This window comes from Mytilus californianus, unplaced genomic scaffold (assembly GCF_021869535.1).
Source record: "Mytilus californianus isolate M0D057914Y unplaced genomic scaffold, xbMytCali1.0.p SCAF_5, whole genome shotgun sequence".
In the NCBI taxonomy this organism is placed as follows: Eukaryota; Metazoa; Mollusca; class Bivalvia; order Mytilida; family Mytilidae; genus Mytilus; species Mytilus californianus.
In genome coordinates this window covers 34,353,743-34,375,040 of record NW_026262701.1, presented here as the reverse complement: position 1 = coordinate 34,375,040, position 21,298 = coordinate 34,353,743, and the positions used below count along the sequence as shown (strand labels likewise).

Here is a 21,298-nt window from a genome sequence, read left to right as displayed (position 1 = left end):
TCTGCGACAAAAGTCGCAGGCTCGACAATAATAATATACTATGTAACTTATGAAATTTCATTCACAAAATTGAACAAATGCAAAACATTTAATAAAAGTATAAAATCAAACAAAACATTTATTGCGAACCCAATGAAAATTTTCCACAGTGCCATCTCTATCTTGACCAGGTATTTAAACTTTTGCAAGTTCACCTGTCCTATTGAATAAATACAATAGCTATTGTTCTCTGTGTAGTTTATTCTCTGGGACCTTTAAATTTCTTCTAAGAGAAATCTATCATTCATTGATAAAATTACCTTGAGTAAAAAAAAATTCTTATATATAGACAAAAATACTTTTTTTATACTCATTAACTGTGTGTGATGATGTAGTTATTCAATATTAATAATATATTTTCATTCAGTTTAATATAAACATTGATTCAATCATAAAAAGTTGATTTCTAACAAAAGTTTTATCAATGTTCCTATTGAAATTTGATTTTTTTTTGTTTAGTTATAGAATACGTTTAAGAAGATCTTAATTTGAAACATCATTATGTTCAAGTTCTTATTCATGTCAAACAAATTTTTTTTTAAAAGGAACAATGTTGAAAGTTTTGTCAGAAATCAACTTTTTATGATTGAATCAATGTTTATATTAAACTGAATGAAAATATATTATTAATATTGAATAACTACATCATCACACACAGTTAATGAGTATAAAAACAGTATTTTTGTCTATATATAAGAAATTTTTTTTACTCAGGTAATTTAATCAATGAATGATAGATTTCTCTTAGAAGAAATTTAAAGGTCCCAGAGAATAAACTACACAGAGAACAATAGCTATTGTATTTATTCAATAGGACAGGTGAACTTTCAAAAGTTTAAATACCTGGTCAAGATAGAGATGGCACTGTGGAAAACATTCATTGGGTTCGCAATAAACAACATTTCACATGAAACCCCTGCATTATAGGTCATACCATGGAAGTATTATATTGACAATAATATAATACTTCCATGGTCATACATATTTTATAACTGATTACAAAATAATTATAAGCAATGTATTTTCAGATGATTACTCTAGCATGTCTAGAAAAAAACCAATTCAATGTTAACTTACCCAAAATTGAAGCAAATATTACAGACTTTACCCTATTTTTTTTTAAGTAAAAAATTAAGGCTGAAATCCCTAAACATGCTAAAATCCATGAACTTCCGGGTGGCTTCGCCTTAAGCGGCCCCCAGACCCCTCGCCATTTAGGTTTGGTTCCCCCTATAATCTCAAAGGTACCTCCAGTCTAAAAAAATAATGAAACCCCTGGATATGGACAATGCCTCCCCCCGTTTCTGCTCTGCCATATGCATGCTTATAGTTCCACATATTTTAGATTTGACAAACAGTGATGTTGGCATACAACTTGAAATTATTACGCTGTTTGTAAGACACAAATGATGCCCCCACCTGACCAAAGGAAATTATAAATTTAACACTGTATGATATTGTAACTGTAGGAGGAGATAGCTGGACAAACCATGACATGATCTCTTTATGCAGCTACATGTAGTACCAAAAAAATGACTGTAGGATGAGATAGCCAGACAAACCATGATCTCTTTATGCAGCTAGTACCGAAAAAATGCATAAGGGTTCCGCAGAACCAAGTGTCTCGCCTAGTTTTGCTGTTATTCGCAGGCTAAACAAAAATGGGGAAAAAATTATTAAAAATTTTCCTCTAGACACTATCTTTTGATTGTAAGAAGCTTCAGTCCAAGTTTGGTAAAAATCCAGGATGGTTTATGAATTTAATAAATGTTTTAAAAACTTCAACTGCAGACTCACTCAGTTTGTAATGTTAACTGGAAGAAAAACTAAGTCCATTTATAAGTAATATATATGGAAAAACAGGAAAGAAATTTTTACAAAATTTTCTTCCAGATACTAGCTTTTGATCATAAACAAGCTTCTGTCCAAGTTTGGTACAAATCCAGGATAGTTTAAGAAAGTTATTGAAATTTTTAAAACTTTAACCACAGAGTGAATGTAATGTTAACTGGCAGAAAAACTAAGTCCATTTATAAGTAAAATACGGATAAACAGGATTTTTTTTTACAAAATTTACATCTGGATACTATCTTATGATCATAAACAAGCTTCTGTCCAAGTTTGGTAGAAATCCAGGATAGTTGAAGAAAGTTATTTAAATTTCAAAAACTTTAACCACAGAGTGAATATTTGTGGATGCTGACGACCACGACAACAGAATGTAGGATCGCTATGTCTCACTTTTGCGACAAAAGTCACAGGCTTGACAAAAAAGACTAAGTTTAACTACCTGTCATTTTCAGAATATTTGAAAAAGATCAAAATCCTGTGGCCATGCACACCTTCATTATGTGTATGAAAATCCTACAAAATATTGAAGTTGTACCTCCAAAACTGTAGGAGGAGATAGCCGGACAAACAATGTATCCTAATCCGGACAGACAGGGGTAAATTAATATGCCTCTCAACATTTTGTTGCGGGGCATAAAAATTCTCAAAGACAAGACCACCATATTTTCACTGGTACCACCAGGCTAAAAATATTTATAAGAAATAACATGGATAAAGGAATGTGTCATCATGAAATCACTAATTATAGCCAGAGAAGTACCATTGACTAATATGCAAATCCTTTCGGTTTATATTACGGATTCATCTATTAGATTTCTTTTTAAAAGCTCAAGATTTTACTGGCTATTGCAGTGAAACACTAAGAGTTAGTTATTTAGTATAATAATTAATAGTCTCAGGAATATCAACCAACATAAAAATGTATCTGGGGGCACTCCTGCCAATGATAAGGTAATAAATACTAAGGTAATTCACTGTACGATTGTACTCATTAACAAAATCAGGAAAGATTCTACATTACCATAAGTAAAACATAAGGTGCCAGATGTATTAGAATTACTTATAAACAGAGTAGACAGCCAAATTCTCATGTCACATTTTTCTGTTTTTGTTTTTACCGCCGATATGAATTCTAATTTTAGAGTCGTTTTTAGATTTTTATTCTTTTCCGGTAAAAGGAGGGTAATCTGAAAACCGAAATTACAAAATAGTGAAGAGTGCAAGAAAGAGCTATAATGATGACGGCTGTTAAGACAAAACGAGGTATTTGTTCAGGATAAAGATAGAAACCTGATTGATTTTGAAAATTGAAGCCACAAAAAACATAAAATGTCTTTTACACAATGTCCTTTTCAGCCTTGTATGTTATATTTCTGTATAATTTGACACAAAAAAAAAGTATTTTGTATTTATACTTGAGTTCATTGTAAGACCGCTGAACTTCGAAACAATTTGCAAAAAAACTGATGTAAAGTTACTAAAACTCTTTTAGAAAAGATAATTTGTAACTTGTGTCTTTCAGAAGTAGAAGAGGAATTTCATTTCACCCATAAATGTACAAAACTTAAATAAACTAGAGAACAATTACTTCAGTCTAAAATTATTGAAATAGTTTCCTCTTTTATAAATATTACCAATGAAGCTAGATTTAAATTTATGTATACTTGTGCTGAGAACTGACAGATAATTCAATAGTAGAAATCATGGTTGTAAAATTCATTAGTGATCTGTATACTTGGGACTATATCCAAAGATTTTTCTGATAATAAAATGAAATATATTGTAAATCCAACTACTAGTCAGCAAGTGAAAGCCTATGTAACTGAGGACAGGGGCCTCTTGGGGTCATTTGTTGTGTTGTGTGTTTAATATTTTGTTTTATTTTTATGTAAATGTCATCATTATATTGTTGTTTATATAAGTAATTGTTATTATGCCTTTGAACATCTTATGGATGTAATTTGTGCTTAATAAAGTATACTAATTATACTAATATAGTCCCAGGTATACTAACATTTCTTTATTGCATAATACTTGCATAACCACAAGTTACCGGGTCGATCGAGAACGTCTGTCGTAAAACTGTCACAAAATTTACGTATGATAAGAGGGTCGTAATGGGGATACCTTCATGACGAATCACGGTAAAAAAATCTTGCCAAATGACGTTAACGATAAATTTTGGAGCATGACGATAAAATGTACACGTTCTTTATGACGATAAAACAATCGACTGATTTAGACGAATCACGTTAATTTTTTTCCAAAAAATAAAGGTCACGGATAATTATATGAGACCTTTGACGAATCACGATAAGGATATTTTGACGAATCACGATAAAATTTTAACCAATTTGATGCTAACGGTAGCAAAAAATGACCGTTTGACGCCTGACGGTAAAGGGCATTCCTATCCTCATATAATAAAACCTGCATGCATGGTAAGTAAATTATTATCCTCTGCGACAAACAAACACAGCTGGTCTGCAAGGTATACCAATCCATCTTCTTGCCACTTTTAACCATTTAAGCAATATGTGCCATTGACATCCAAGACCACCAACAATAGTTGATGAAGTTCTTTATGATGCATACTTTTTCAACGTTAGCGATACAGGCTCATGTGAGCCTCAAGTTTTATTACAATGACGAGGAAGAATACATTATACAATTTATTATACGACCGCAATCATACGTGATTAAAGGAAATGATCGATATCATAGCCAATTGAAGCACTGTACATATCGATTTTAGGGTTACTATATCCATGGAAGTATTATATATAATAATTCCATGCTATATCAAAGGTCAGTATAATACTTCCATTGTTAAATTAAGCCAGTGAGAAGGGTCAAGATCTCAATGACTACAGACGTGCAAATAAAATTCGATTTTTTTTAATTATTTATCTTCTAGTAGAATATAATCTGCTTTGCCAGTCAAATTATTGGGGTGTCGGACCAATGGGATGTCCACCTATAGCTTGGTTATAAAAATAAGAAGATGAAGTCTCCACCAGAGACCAAATGACATAGAAGTTCACAACTACATGTCACCGTATGGCCTTCATCAATGAGCAAAACCCATACACATAGTAAGCTATAAAAGGCCCCGAAATGACAAATGTAAAACAATTCCAAAGAGAAAACGTACTAACGGCCTGACCTACGTACAAAACAATATACGAAAAAAAAACATGATATTCAGCAACAAACGACAACCACTGAATTACAGGCTCTTGACTTAGGACAGAAACATACTGAATGTGTCAGGGTTAAACATGTTTGATGGCGCCTAACCCTCCCCTAACCTGGGACAGCGGTATAACAGCACGATATAAGAACAAACTATCAAAATCAGTTAAAAAGGGCTTAACTCATAAAATCGAAGCACATAAAAACTCTAACATAACACAAAAGACACAAAGTACAGATCTGAGAGTACTTGAAAGCTAGTTCAAAGCCAATAACAACTAATAAAAAAATCATTTGTCTCAGATACCAATATCAATCAGTACACATCCAACATCCAATGGATATAGTTTATAGACGTCATTAACATTCAGAGAAAAACATGACCTTTGTGCAATGCCTAAATATAGGTATCGATGGATTGTAGAACCGTCAATGTACATATACATATATGTATAACAATAAAATTTATTTTGGTTTTAATTTACTGATAACAAAATCAATATTTATACCGATAAAAACAATATTAAAAAATCAAATACAGTGATAGTCGGAATAACTGCAAGTGTTAATGCCAAGGTGAAATATGGTACATGATTTTCTGCTATTACTCAGCTAAAAATGCAAGCATATGCCGATCCCCCTTTTTTTCTCATGCAATAGAGTGTGTACTGTCTCTACAATTTTAACTAAATCATAAAAAAATCAATGGTAGTTTTTTTAAACGCATTTGTCATTCACAAGAAATCGTCGATGGGTTTTAAAGATAATGTTATACATGAATACATAATTTCACATCAGTTCTATCGCATTTCACCATTAAAATTGTAACTTGAACAAAGCAAATAAACCGAGGAAAGTTAAACATATAAAAAAAAAGATTGAAAATACTACTCTTCGTTTAAAATGTGAAATACGAAAGTGTGCCGGAGCCATCAAAATCGCAGGCCAAGTAAAACAGACAATACCAAGGCCAAGTAAAACAGACAATACCTATTCCAGCATTAAATCATACATCATACCAAGGCCAAGGAGAAATACGACGAAAGGACAAACAGAAGTCCCAAGTCACAGAAACACGCCGTAACCCCACCAACAACCGGGGGTCAACTCAGGTTGTATGAAAGGTAGTCTGAGAATGCTCTGACGTCAGATGGCCTTAATAATAAATATATGACCTGTGGAGGCCTATACGAAAGGGTAAGCAGCTCCTACCACACAAGTCGAAGCAATGCATTATAAAGTGAGTGTACTTTAATGATAAACTTCTTTAGGATGCGCAAAGTGATACTAGTAAGTAATATTTCAGTATACTTTTTCCATTCGGAACTTATGTTATGAAGGAACTTCTATTTCGTGACACTACATGTAATGATTTTTTTTTAATTATGAGGTTATACAACTTACAATCTTAGCAAAAATACTTACCGGGGATATAACTATTATATTCTGGTATAGAAATCAAAAACTTTTATTTTTGTATTTGAATTAAGTCAGGTAATCATGGGCCCGTGGCTTTCCTACTAAATGATGTATATACCTCAATAGCCATTCGTTGGAAAGAAGAGCTTGTTTGAGATTTATTGGTAAGTTATGAGATAAACTTTGCGCTGTTCCTTTGCTATTTGCGTGTTGTTGTTTTTTTGTTTTTTTTTGCTGCATGTGCATGTACTGATTTTGTTTCATGGATGGAAACCCCATATCATTTGTCTTTCTATTTCTTATAAATTTCTGATTTATCTGATTTAAATAATTTAGCTGACATTTGGTCTTCTTCTTCTTCTTCTTCTTCTTCTTCTTCTTCTTCTTCTTCTTCTTCTTCTTCTTCTTCTTCTTCTTCGACTTCGACTTCTTCGACTTCGACTTCGACATTGCGGCCCCCTCGTTTCCTTTTTTATTTTTTTACAGATTTCTGCTCATATCTATACGACCTTACAATGGCATTGGTTGAATGACCACATATTCTTATAGATGGACATGCAATAGTAAACTTCACTACTGCCATTAACGGTAGAGCGAGGACACATTAAAAAGTAATGGCAGAAAATAAGATAAAATATTTAAGAAAATAAAAAAAATACTAAGCTAAAAGAAATATTAAAAGCAGAAATAAAAAAAAGAAGGAATGCTCCTAGCGACTACAGGGACATTAATAGTACCAAATATGTCTCTGGCGTCGGTGATGATATGAACTTAACCGTGATTCATGCCGAATGCTACTATGCTGGGACATAATATATTGTAAGTATAGTGTAAAATTCAAACAATTGGATTGCTACTAAATATATGAAATAACTCAAATAAACAATACAAATATGTAACATTTACATTTTTTTTTTAAATCTTAGAGAGAAATTATTATCAGACAAAATGACCAGAAATACATGATCAACAAGGCCACCCTTAACAAATTCTTTGCTTGCTGTTGCCTACCCATGCCTTACAGGGTTGGGTAGGTAGCGGTATGGATTTTTTTTTAAGGAGGGCCGCCGGGGTGGGCAACACCATAAGTTACAAGAAAACGACGTAAGAGCATGAAAAAAACTTTTACAAAAATTTGAAACGATTTTTGTCATAAAATTTTTTCGGGTAGGCTGCTTTTTAACTGGGTAGGTAGGCAACATCAAACAATCCGCCGTTTTAGAATCTCATGTATTCTGGTAAATAATCTCAATATGAATGGCTTACAAAGTTCAATCAACGACGTGACGTTATTTTCATTTTGGTGTACGAACAATGAGATTACCCAAAGTCCTTTAGATTCTAAAACGGCGAATTCTTATTTTTTTTGGTCCCAAAAGGTTCATTATACTATCCCAGAGACATATGTGTATATATTCCAATCAAGAGGGAAAGAAGATTGCGGTATATACCACTGATATAACAACTCTTTGAAACACTCTTGAAACTATACAACTTCCAGGATCTGTATTTTACAGTACTGATGTATCAATATTATTTGCTTATATAGTAGTATTGACTTTCTTTAAATAACTCCCGTAGGTGTTAGCATAATTTAGTTTATAGGTTTTCAGACATACCGGAAGTAAAAAATTCCGTGTTGTCCGATTTGAGTTCAAATTTAGAATGTACATTGTTATGACGACAGGCGCCAAACTAAACACATTTCTACACTGCCAACGTGAGCAATAGATTGCTGTTGATTCTTCAGTCATTTTTACAAGAAAAACATGGCAGTTCCATTTTCAAACACAAAACTTCGCGTTCCGAAAGGATTTCAAAATGTTTTAGAAGGTCTTGCACGTGAAGTTTTGAGAAATCAACCAGACAACATATATGAATTTGGTGCAAAATACTTCGAACAGATGCTGGCTGTTCGTGATGGTAAGATTTCTTGATGAAAACATTTATCCATTTTATAAAGTTGCAAAAGCATATACTATCAGCTGCTTTGAATGTCATATATTACTTACATTGTAGGTAGCCAATTAAGTATAATTTATATAGTATTAGTACTATTACAACTTTAGTACCCTGAAAATGATTGATATTACCCAAAAAGTCTATTTTATATGATTTATACAGCTTATATTGATAATAAAACTACATTTTAAGATATATACATGTATCACTTATATTTGTACAGTTTCACTTCAGGAATATGATTTATGTCTCATGTGTAGCCGGAGAGCATCATTCTTCTTACAAATTTTTTTGCGCAATTGGATACACCTTAAGAGCACCCTTTGCGCGGCGCAGAGGACTAGACTTTTAGGGCACTCTTTACATTGATATAAGGGTACTGTAATGGATAGGGATTTAATCGAATATACCATTGTTTCATATTTATTGGTAAGAAATAAAGATATGTGTATTAGGTTGTTAATTTAATTCCTTTTTGTAATGAAATTATCACTTCTAGACTAGGCTAATAGAATCTTGACCATGTTCATTGTGCAACCGTCTCATTTCAATCAATAACTCCAGTTATAAACTTTAATACTGGATCACTGAAACTAATTGTCTAAGGATTTGTTGTGAATGTGGACTTTGCATGACCAAGAGCATATGGCATGCAATGCATTGCTTTTTAGATGCACTAAACTTGTCAAAAGAAGTGCCAAATACCTTTTGGATCTCACATGTTTATATCAAGCAAAGCTATCTTGGCTCATAACTGTACAAATAGTTTTAGAATATTCAAGACTTGCTATACATATTCTTCTGCTTTTCATTTTTTTCCATCTGTGTTTTTTTTTTATTTATTGAAACGTTGTTGATTTTTGTAACTATTCAAAACTATATCAGCTATATTCTTAACTTTAATTTCATTTAGGTAACAACAGTATGAAAGCCGTTGTAAATTCACACCCAATCCAACGTCAAAACTGTGCAAACATTACGAAATTCATTAAAATGTCTGCCATTAAAATTTTGACTTTCGTTCCAAGGGAAATATCTCGAAATAGTCTTGCAAAAAGATGAATTACCGACCCGATATTAAATTACGGTGGAGTGTTCTAAAATACGATGGAAAAGGGGCAAGGCGCCAAAAATTTTTCCTAAAAAGGGCAGGGCGTCAAGGTGTAATACCACCATTGATTTTCCCCTATTAGTCTTTGTTAAATTTGCACTTACTTACTTAAAACTATATATTTATTAAAGTATTTCTTAGGAAAAATTTTCTGGTATAGCAGAATATAAGAAATAAGGAGAAAAAGCTCCCCAAAACTCTAAGTATGACTTGTTCTGTCAACTAATATTCATGGTAAAGTCCTATTTCAAGGAAATTTTCTCATAAAATGTGTTTTGGAGACTCAATCCACTCAGAATATTTCATTATTTGTAATATTTCACATAAATAGCAAGAAATTTTAACACATGAGAGTACTCTCCAGGTCAAAGGTGCATGTACAGCTTCCAATATTAGGTGTAATACCACCATTGATTTCCCCTATTAGTCTTTGTTAAATTTGCACTTTTCAAAAAATTGTGCAGAATTTATCTTTGTTTCAAATAAAGAAATACTTGGCATGAGTAAAGTTTTATCCTGTCCAGTACTATAGAAAAAAATTCACATAACATTTCATTGCATATAAGAAAATAACCATCACTGGAAGTTAACCAATCAAATTTTCCCCCTTTTTTAATCTGTGTACAAACTGAATGTGACTTTTTTCCTTTGTTATACTGGTTATTTCAAGCATTCCTGTCAAGTTTTGTCATAATCAGTTCATTAGTTTGAGAAAAATCTACTATAATGTAAGACGACATCTACAGCCATGACAGTGATTCGAGCAAAATTATCTACAGCCATGACAGCGATTCGAGCAAAATTTCTTCAAAAATCCTAAACCAAGCCGCATCATGATAGAATATAGTGTGGACCAAAAAATGATCAAATATTTATCTTATCTGCCTACAAACAGTTGAATATGATACAAAAGATGACTTAAGGATGATAAATACTACTAATGGACCTCTTTGTCTTCCTTATAAGGTCTCTTTTGGTCCATTTATACCTCTCATTTTCTCAAAATTTCTACTTTTTAGGCCAATAAATAAAAAAATTGGGGTAACTTTCACTCATTTATGATAGAAATGTTATAATAAATGATTAATTGAAGTATTCAAGCTGAATGAACTATCCGTATAAAAGTTTACTGTCTCCAAGGAGGTTTCAATAAGTCCTTACGTAAAACTTAAATTTACGCCACGTTCCAGAGAGGGACATACAAAGCTTCTCTTTTGGTGAATAATTTGTTGTTACTGTTTAAAAAATAATTTCATTTACTTAAAACTATATATTTATTAAAGTATTTCTTAGGAAAAATTTTCTGGTATAGCAGAATATAAGAAATAAGGAGAAAAAGCTCCCCAAAACTCTAAGTATGACTTGTTCTGTCAACTAATATTCATGGTAAAGTCCTATTTCAAGGAAATTTTCTCATAAAATGTGTTTTGGAGACTCAATCCACTCAGAATATTTCATTATTTGTAATATTTCACATAAATAGCAAGAAATTTTAACACATGAGAGTACTCTCCAGGTCAAAGGTGCATGTACAGCTTCCAATATTAGGTGTAATACCACCATTGATTTCCCCTATTAGTCTTTGTTAAATTTGCACTTTTCAAAAAATTGTGCAGAATTTATCTTTGTTTCAAATAAAGAAATACTTGGCATGAGTAAAGTTTTATCCTGTCCAGTACTATAGAAAAAAATTCACATAACATTTCATTGCATATAAGAAAATAACCATCACTGGAAGTTAACCAATCAAATTTTCCCCCCTTTTTTAATCTGTGTACAAGCTTTAGTAACCATGTAACCTCAAGTTTCCAAAATATTCTATAGAAACCCCAAATAAAAAAATAATGGTGCTTTGAAATACCGGAGATATATGTTTATGACCCAGAAATGTTTTACTGCAATGAAATGTAGGATCAATTACCTACAACTGTCAAATTCAAGGGAATATTTTTTTTCGACCTATTTCGTATGCAACCGGATGTGACGTACTATGATTTGGTGGTATTACACCTCAAGAAAACAAGGCAGGGCGCCATACCACGCAAAAACATCCTGCAGGAAACACTAACTTATGGCTGACTAAGTATCTATTGCATGTACTAAGAGAAGCAATCCTGTCGCACTTTAGTTGGGCGCCAAATGTAACCAGAGAGCATGATTTTAATCACAAAATCGCCTTGTCTCCTGCATGACTTGAACCCAGGACCTCTGTGTTACAAGGCAGTGCTTTAACTGACTGAGCTGAAGAAGTACTTCCTTAGCTGAACCGCTTACGGCTGACTAAGTATTTACTACAAGTACCAAGTAGCAATTCCATCACACTTCCCCTACCTGAAGAGTCATCATACCATTATGACTCAAACAACACATACCCTAGCTAGAAATCCTCTCTAACCACATTGGGTTTTTGTCGAGCCTGCGACTTTTGTCGCAGAAAGCTCGACATAGGGATAGTGATCCGGCAGCGCCTACGGCGGCGGCGGCGTTAGCTAACTTCTTAAAAGCTTTATATTTTAGAAGGTGAAAGATCTGGATGCTTCATACTTTGTATATGGATGCCTCATGTTACGAAGTTTCCGTCAGTCACATGTTCAATGTCCTTGACCTCATTTTCATGGTTCAGTGACTACTTGAAAAAAAAGTTAACTTTTTTTGTAATGTTAAATTCTCTCTTATTATAAGTAATAGAGTAACTATATTTGGTATGTGCGTACCTTGCAAGGTCCTCATGTCCATCAGATAGTTTTCACTTGACCTCGACCTCATTTCATGGATCAGTGAACAAGGTTAAGTTTTGGTGGTCAAGTCCATATCTCAGATACTATAAGCATTAGGTCTAGTATATTCAGTGTATGGAAGGTCTGTAAGGTGTACATGTCCAACTGGCAGGTGTCATCTGACCTTGACCTCATTTTCATGGTTCAGTGGTTATAGTTAAGTTTTTGTGTTTTGGTCTGTTTTTCTTATACTGTATGCAATAGGTCTACTATATTTGGTGTATGGAATGATTGTAAGGTGTACATGTCTAGCTGACAGATGTCATCTGACCTTGACCTCATTTTCATGGTTCAGTGGTCAAAGTTAATTTTTTTAGTTTTTGTCTTTTTTTCTAATACTATACATGCAATAGTTCAACTATATTTGGTGTATGGAAATATTTTATGATCTGTATGTCAGTCACACAGGTTTTATTTGACCTTGACCTCATTTTCAAGGTTCATTGCTCAGTGTTAAGTTTTTGTGTTTTGGTCTGTTTTTCTTAAACTATAAGCAATAGGTCAATTATATTTGTTGTATGGAAGAATTGTCAGCTGTACATGCCTGCCTAGCATGGTTCATCTGACCTTGACCTCATTTTCATGGTTCATTGGTCAATGTTTGGTTTACTTGGTTAATGTTAAGTTTATGTGACAGTTGTAATACATTTGTAAAGCTTTATATTTTAGGACTATCAACATAACATCAATGATTAGTAAAGAAGGCGACACATTTCAGCGTGTGCACTCTTGTTCAATTAGGCGCCAAATGTAACCGGAGAGCATTATTTTCATTACAAAATCACCTTCTCATCCACTTACGGCTGACTAAGTATTTTCTACAAGTACTAAGGAGAGCAATTCCGTCGCAGTTGTATGCAAGTTTCCTTGAATAGAAATATGATGGATGTAATTATTCAAAAGATGGATAGCTTTGTCTAAATAATTACATTTGCCATATCATTCTACAAGGAACTTGCATAACATAAGGAATATAAGTTCCTTCACAATATAATTTCTAAGAGGAAGAAATATTCTGTAATATTATTTCCACTGGCACAAATATAACAGTGTTTGTTCCTTACAGAATAAAGGGTATAGAATATGTGTTCCAACAGGAACAGATATAATATATGGCATTGTTTATAATAAAGTTTCCAGAACTTCTGTTAGGAGGAACAAATATACATGTACGTTGACATAGACACAGAGATTCAGAAGGTCTGTCAGACATTGACAAATAGTTATATTGGGACTGGTCCAGTAGTTTTCTGTTGCATCTTGGACCAGGTGTTCAATATAAATTGTTTAAATTAAATTATTTGAAATTCATCTGTAAGCAGTCTTTTTTTTTGTTGTATCATTAATTGGGTAGTGTACAAATTGTCCGACAGATGAGAACCCCCAAAAATACAGATATCATTCATCATGTCCCCTTACATGCCTTAGGGGGTGGTTAAACAATTTATCAATAGGTGATTATCCGGATCCTAACACCTTAAAAGCTGAATGATTGATTTCAGATGAAAGCCACGGTTGAAAATTGATTATTGTAAACATTGATATGAATAACGGAAAGACATGTAGGTAAACAATGCTTGGTCTGAAATTCCCGGAAACAGTAATAAAAGATTAAAAAATAGAAACTGAAAAGGAAAAAGATAAAAAAAAAAAAAAAACAGAAACCCTATGAGGAAAAATGCATAAATATTGTGAAAGATAGTTGAGGGAAATAGGATTTTTGAATTTAGTAGTGAATTAATATTATAAGCAAAAGTTGTTTTATTTATTTTGTTTATATGGTCCAGTTATATCTAAAATGTCCAGTAAATGTCATCAGACTTTGGTAACCACTGGACACTTTAATTGAGTAAAAGTGACATATATCTCAAATCTAAAGTCTTTATTATCAATATAAGCCATATTAAACTGTATAAAATATAGTTTCTGGTAATATCAATCAGTTTTCGGGTTTTTAACAAGTATTCAGTGTACCCTTATTAATAAGGCTTTCTTCACTACATATTTTTCAGAAAATCACATTGTAAAGTTCTAAGTAATCATGAAGAATATAGGTTGCTTTTCTCTAAATATAGACAAGGCAATTCCCCAATAGGAACTCCTTTTATGGTTTAAGCTGTCACTTTTACTTTGAAGTTTGGTAAAACATAATATCCTGGAATGGAAAGTTCATATACACTACTACATGTATTTATTGCAAAGGTCAAAGCATAGGGTTGTGTGGCATATTTTCAACATTATATGCCTTGAACATGTTGAACTTCTGAAAGTTTAAACTTGTACTAAAATTCTGTACTACCCTATCACTTTGAGTCTTCCTGAGAATTTAATTTGTACGCTATCCAAGAGTATTGATACTGGTAAAATTACCAAGTTTTGTCTCTATGAGATTAAACATATAGAGATTATATTTAGGAAACAGTAGGTAGACACAACACAATATCTATAAATATTAAATATCTCCCAAAAAGAGGCAGGGTTTGAAAATCAGCTGTATTTACAAAGTGCAACCTTTATCTATACCCATATCCTTATATTTTAGTATAATCTTATCAATAAAGCTATACCAGTATGGACATGTATATATATAAATATTAAAACAACAATAAAACTGAGCCTTCAGCCAAAAGAAATGGAACTCCTAGAAACTCTTATCTGTATAGAACAGCTTGGAGTATGAACACCACACATTATAAACATAACTTTAAAACCAACGATTCTGGATGTTTGTAACGGTTTCATTTAATGTAGACATACATTGTACATATATAATTTATTTAGAGTACCTAGACTGGAGTTTATTAGTACGCGACAGCTACTGGCACTCATCACTCTGCCTAAGTTAATGCATGTAGTTTGCGTAGTTTATAGACTTTAAAAAAAATTAAAAAGTAGGAACAGGTGCTTTTTGCATTTAATTCCGCTGTGAAATTTGTCTACTAAACACAGCATTCACACATCATGCACATAAAACCATTTAAAAATGTTTAGGCATTTTCAGGTTAAAAAAAATTTTCATTTAATGCAAAATTTTCTACAAATTGTATTTCATGTTTCAAAGTTGCATCCAAACAAAGATCCAACTATGGATAAACATGTTCGGTTTACGGTGATGCAGCCTATAATGCAGGACTCCAGCTACTTGGAAACTAGGGCAAATGAGTTGATTTTGTGGCCGCTATAAAAGCTATATCATGTCCTTTGGGTGTTCAAGCTGTCGCTCATGTCATTGGTAATTTCCATTTTGATCAAGAGTAAGAGCAATTTTCAAGTAAAAAGAGAAAAATATGCATTCAACTTACATCCTTTATATTTTATTAGATTCCCTTAGTTACAAATAAATACAATGTATATTTATGCAAATTTATTGTTTCAATTTATTGATTTACATGTAAGTAACTTAAATTGTAAAGATTATGCATTCTTTAATGAGAATCAATGAATATATTAAACACTATAGATTTCCTTATAGAATTTCAATTAATAAATGATTATTTCTTTTTCTTATTGAATTATTTTCTTTAAAGCTGCAACAGTCTTAGATACTTGATGATAGTACTGCATGACTAATGGAAAATATAATTGTGTAAAGTATAAAAAAACAATTTAAGACATGAACTGACACATTGATTTATGAGACAACTGAAATAGTATAGTCTCAGACATAAAATAAAACATTTGTTCAATGAAAAAAGAAATAAGTATAGATAGGATGCAAATGGCAAGATATCATTGTAAAAATCAAAACATTATTGCACTGCAAGGGAACAAGCACTTCAATTTTAAGTCTTACCAATTTACCTATCCACTTCAAAAAGAGAAGTCACTTCTCCCTATGATTCTTAAATAGTGTAACCTCTGGTATGCTCCTTGTTAATTGTAATACACCCTGAGAACAAATAAATTGACAATAATAAATGCAGTTTTAGCGAATCAGTTGTTACAATATATTTTAAATTACAGAACTGAACCAACTCTTTGAAAAAAAGTTTGATAATTTGAACTTTATTTTACCTGTCTATAAGCCAAATTTTAATAGAAATTCCCTCCCCCCTTTTTTTCATTGTAACACAAAAGCTTGAAAAATGGCATACATTTTTTTTCATGAAAAGGACATTTTATATGCAATATTGACCGACTCAATAAAATGATCATCTCTGACAAATCATATATTTGCAAAAAAATGAGTGTGTAAAGCTTTTTGGTTGTCTGATAGAACTTATTTTAATGAATGGTCATATTAGGGGAAATAACTCACATAGATTTTCCCAAGATTATTCTTCTTAGACTTTTCTAAGTTATATATGTTATGCAATTCATATCAAATAGCTGGAAAGTTTTAAAATATGATTTATAAAACAAAATTAAAGCCAGAACAGCATGGTAATCTCTACATATACTCTTACAAGGTCAATGAGCGGGCAAGGATTACCAGTCCCTTTGATTATGCAATCACCATTTAATTATTACACAATTATGTTAATCAAAACCTCAGCATTTATAGCATACAAATTAAAACCAGTTAGTCTGGAATAAACAAAAGAATTTGTGGTAATGGTTGAATCCATTTGACATGGTTGACAGTTTAAAAATTGTGTATAGTCAAATGATAGTACACGAAAAAGACACAATTAATGACCCTCTGACATTGCCAAGAAACAGGGCATGTCAACACAACATACAATGTTGCTTTAGTTGGAAGTTAAGAACACTATTAGATTTTCCGATATTGGCACTATTTAACAGATATTTGGGTGTTGACTTGAATCCTGATACAAGGCTCTGTTGAAATTTATTGATCCTGTCTGTCTGTCTTAAACATTTTGAGACACATTGTGGTATAATTATACAAATAATCATTCAAATGAAACCCTATTGTGCTCTTTATTTTGTACAAAATTAATAAGATGTCAATACTTACATTCACAAATTAAAAAAAATAGGTATGACTGCCATAGGCAGGCAAAGGTGATTCCAAATGTTTTAAAATGGATCCCCAAGCCCATGGCAAATAATTGGGAAATTTATCATACTTACACCATAAGACTTTCTGTTTTGAAAATACTTCAGTCATAATCTCAAGACTGTATTTGGTTTTGAAAAATAAATATTTGACGAAAACTTTTAATTGGTATCAGTTATGTACCGAGTCAATGACCAGAGATCTAAAGGAACATGTACAATTATACAGAAATAGAAAATACTTTTTAAGTCAATCAGGTGCATTAGGTTTGTTATGGTTTTCACAATTGTGTTTAAGGTTTTTGTAGATTTTGTCTGAATCACACATTTTATATTTTTCTTTGAAAAGAATCTATTGTCATGACTATTACATGTAAGACAGGTTGGGCTTCAATTAATACAACATCATGAAGATAACTAAAAAATCTAAGTTGATCCTTGTAATTTGGACTGGTCATGAAGATAACTATCTAAGCTGATCCTTGTAATTTGGACTGGTCATGAAGATAACTAGCTTAGTTGATCCTTGTAATTAGACCGTGTGGTCTTGAAGATAACTAGCATAGTTGATCCTTGTAATTTAGACTTTTCTTGAAGATAACTGGCTAATGAGTTGATCCATGTAATTTGGACTGGTCATGAAGATGACTAGTAAAGTTGATCCTTGTAGTTTGGACTGGTCATGAAGAGATCTAACTAAGTTGATCATTGTAATTTGGACTTGTCATGAAGAGATCTAGCTAAGTTGATCTTTGTAATTTGAACTGGTCATGAAGAGATCTAGCTAAGTTGATCCTTTTAAATTTGGACTTGTCATGAAAATAACTAGCTCACATGTGAGTTGATCCTTATAATTTTATAATTTGGACTAATCATGAATATATATTAATAGTCTGCACCAAGCCTGATAGTCCCTAATTTAATCATATTGTTTTCTTTTGCCTTAGCAAATTGTTTCTCATTGTCATTTGGTCTGGTCATGAACATATGTTTGTAACTAGCTATATTGTGTAAGTTTATATATTATCCTTGTATTTTGGTCTACTTTCAATTTTATTGTTGAATAAAAACTCGTGCTCCATATGTCAGAGATAATGATTGGTCAGATCCAAATCTCTGTTCACCGTCAGAGATAATGATTGGTCAGATCCAAATCTGTGTTCACCGTCATTTAAATTTTTGTATTATTAAATTTCGTTTGATTTGAATTTACATAACAATTGTCTAATTGCTGTTTTTTGAGGCAGGAACAGATTGAAGTAGTTGTTTATGATTGCTCCATTTTTCCTGTTTTATAGATCTCTGACATGTGATTGCTACGGATGATGAAACTCGCTATAGTTATCAATATAATTATTAATTCAGCAATTGAATTTGAATCTTTATTGATGTTATTGATTTTTATACATAATTGACATCGTTTATTCTGCCATTATTCCTTTCCATGTTTGTATAGACAAGCAACTCCCAAGAGAATCAAAGTGGTTCATGACTTACGATACTCTTGCTTCAAAATTTCTTTTAATATAGCTATTGGATACAGAAAGATGGAAAATGCTAAACTTGTATAAAAGCATTTTCTAAATTGTTTTTCACACTTTAAAGTTGTAGTGAATTACATTTGGACCATGATAAATGTGTGATATTATCAATATTTAATGAAGAGCAATAAATTTCTGTTTACTGGGCTGTATCTGAAAACAAAAAAAAGTTTTATTGATCAATAATTGTGTATATTGGCAAACCATAATGGGAGGTAAATTTTCGAGGTTGAAGAATTTTGTGGAATCAAAAAAAAGGAATTTAACAAGTGATGAGGATGATATAGCACATAAAAATGGAGGTATTTCTAATAAGAATTAATTATCTTTTTTTTTAATTATAGTTTAGAAATTGATTAGAAATCAAATTTACACAATTTTAAGTTCTTATAAAAATACATGAGTAAACAATTCTTTTTGTTTATAGATACTTTTTCTCCTTTAATATTTAAATTTTGTAATACTTAGGTAGATTAAAAAAAAGTGGGTAAGCCTACTTTCGTTCTTTGACTTTGGCTTCAAATGTGTCTGTATATTAATATTTTGCAATCAACTTCATGATGTCATATTGATAAATATAATGAGTTTCAACTTCCATAGCAATTACAGGTCAGTATTAAGGCTGGCTATTCACCTTGAATTCATCCTTTAAAAACCTGTGTAGAGTGTTTCCATAGTTTGTTTTTACCCTACTTGATAAAGTCTCCACATTCATCTACCACATTTCTTTTCAATTTTCATCATGTATAACAGTTCTTTTACTCTACATGAATGTTTATGTCGGAAAATGTGTTTTGAAGTGATGGATGATACTTAGTGAAAACCACCTCAGGCATTAATCAAAAGAAATAATGGTTACATTTGTACGAGTATTGATTATTGCATTTTCTGTGATGAAATTACGGGATCAGTTCCATTTAATATTATACAGAGGAACCTTGCATGTCAAATAATAGTTATAAGATTTTATCCTAGGGGTTAGTGATTAAGTTATTGTGTAACAGAGTACATTAAAAAGCCAGAAAACTGGTCAAAGCATTTTATTTGTCTGTGTTCAGGGAACTAATCAAATTTGGATGTTTATTGGTAAATTTTTTCTAGTCTGTTTGATGTTGTTTATTGATAAAAGTATATGTTTTAATCAAGCATTTTGTCTAGAGACGTAGTGTAGTCTGTCGTCCATCTTTTCTTGACGTAAGTTGATGCAATGAGACCATGAAAGGCGTTATTGAACAATTATCACTGTAAGAAAACTCAATTATCACATTCTTCATCCTCTGTTAGTATCCTTTTTTAAAACCACACATTGGATTTTTTATCTGTAGCAAAAGATGCATAAAAGTAAGAAGTTAATTTAAATTCTTAATAATAATTGGAATTCCAATAAGGTACTGTAAATTCAGAAATTATTGCGATGTTTTTATTATTGCGAAAAATGCGACAGGGTTATAATTGCAATAATTTAAACTCGCATTTTGAATTTTTTTATATGAATTAAACAGGATTTTTTCTCAATATCGCAAAAATTTAAATCGCATTTTAGTCTAAAATGAGAAAATCGCAATAATAAATGCACGCAATAATTTCTGAATTTACAGTAGTATTTATAAAAAGATAAATTTAACTTGCATGATTTGATCATTTGACAGTCATTAGTATCATTCAGTAAAAAACTGCCATTATGAAACATTTTTAGATTTGAATATTTTATTTTTGATGGATGGGAAAAATATTCCAGGAAGAGGAAAATGAAGCTCCAGCAAATTATGATATCTCAACCATTAGTATGTAACATGATCATTGATATAAATATGATTTCTCAAGGGTATAAGTTCCATTAATGAATGCTTTACTCGGTCTTGCTTTATATTGGAACTGCATAAATGTACTAAACTAATAAAAAGTATTGTTTTTCAGAAACTGGACATGACCCAGCTGTACATGGTGCTAGACTAGAAGATAGATTCTATAACAATGACTCGTTTAAGGTAAGATATAGTCTTAGAAATCAATTAAATGAAATCATAGATAAGTGTGATATCCCACTGGACCTTGTAATACCAGAAAATGAATTACCCAAGTCACATCTAATGATTTTAGATACCAATTATATTGATTTAATGGGAAGACTGAAGATAAATCTTTTTTCTAATTTCTCTTTGGTCAATAACATTGCTTGGAGGTTAAAACACTTTCATAAAGAAAACCAGTATTGTCATTATATCTAAAGTAGTTAATTTCCCAATTAGAAATGGCGATTGAATCATTTTTTTCCCCTTAGGACTGTTGTAGGGTGGTAGCTCCATATTTCCTTCTGAGAAAATGTTCTTTCTTGAAAATGTATACCCTTTACCAAATAGAAATATTGATATTCATCGGATATCTTTTCTTTTGTGGATTTGTGGGTAGGGTTAAACTACAAGTTTAAATACTCAAAGAAA

At 31.8% G+C, this 21,298-nt stretch overlaps 2 protein-coding genes across 15 annotated transcripts in view; one reads left to right on the top strand and one right to left on the bottom strand.

Annotated features, from left to right (window-relative positions):
* Window positions 1-3,031, bottom strand: part of LOC127701224 (serine/threonine-protein kinase Chk1-like) — a 30,120-nt gene extending 27,089 nt beyond the window's left edge. Inside the window, exon 1 of one of the 2 annotated variants that reach the window (XM_052205043.1) lies at window positions 2,951-3,031. The gene's annotated coding sequence lies outside the window, so the exon portion shown is untranslated. Of the gene's footprint in view, window positions 1-2,911 lie in introns of both variants that reach the window. The other variant, XM_052205042.1, reaches the window with a different exon arrangement.
* A 5,132-nt stretch (window positions 3,032-8,163) lies between these two features.
* The window catches only part of LOC127701221 (abnormal spindle-like microcephaly-associated protein homolog), a 62,675-nt gene continuing 49,540 nt past the window's right edge, over window positions 8,164-21,298 (top strand). For all 13 annotated transcript variants that reach the window (XR_007981890.1, XR_007981888.1, XR_007981886.1 and 10 more), the window contains exons 1-2: window positions 8,164-8,427; window positions 20,775-20,845. Coding sequence is in view for 7 of the 13 variants with exons in the window: in XM_052205033.1 (XP_052060993.1) it covers window positions 8,274-8,427; window positions 20,775-20,845 (225 nt within the window). In the remaining 6 variants the exon portion in view is untranslated. The remainder of the gene's footprint in view (window positions 8,428-20,774; window positions 20,846-21,298) is intronic.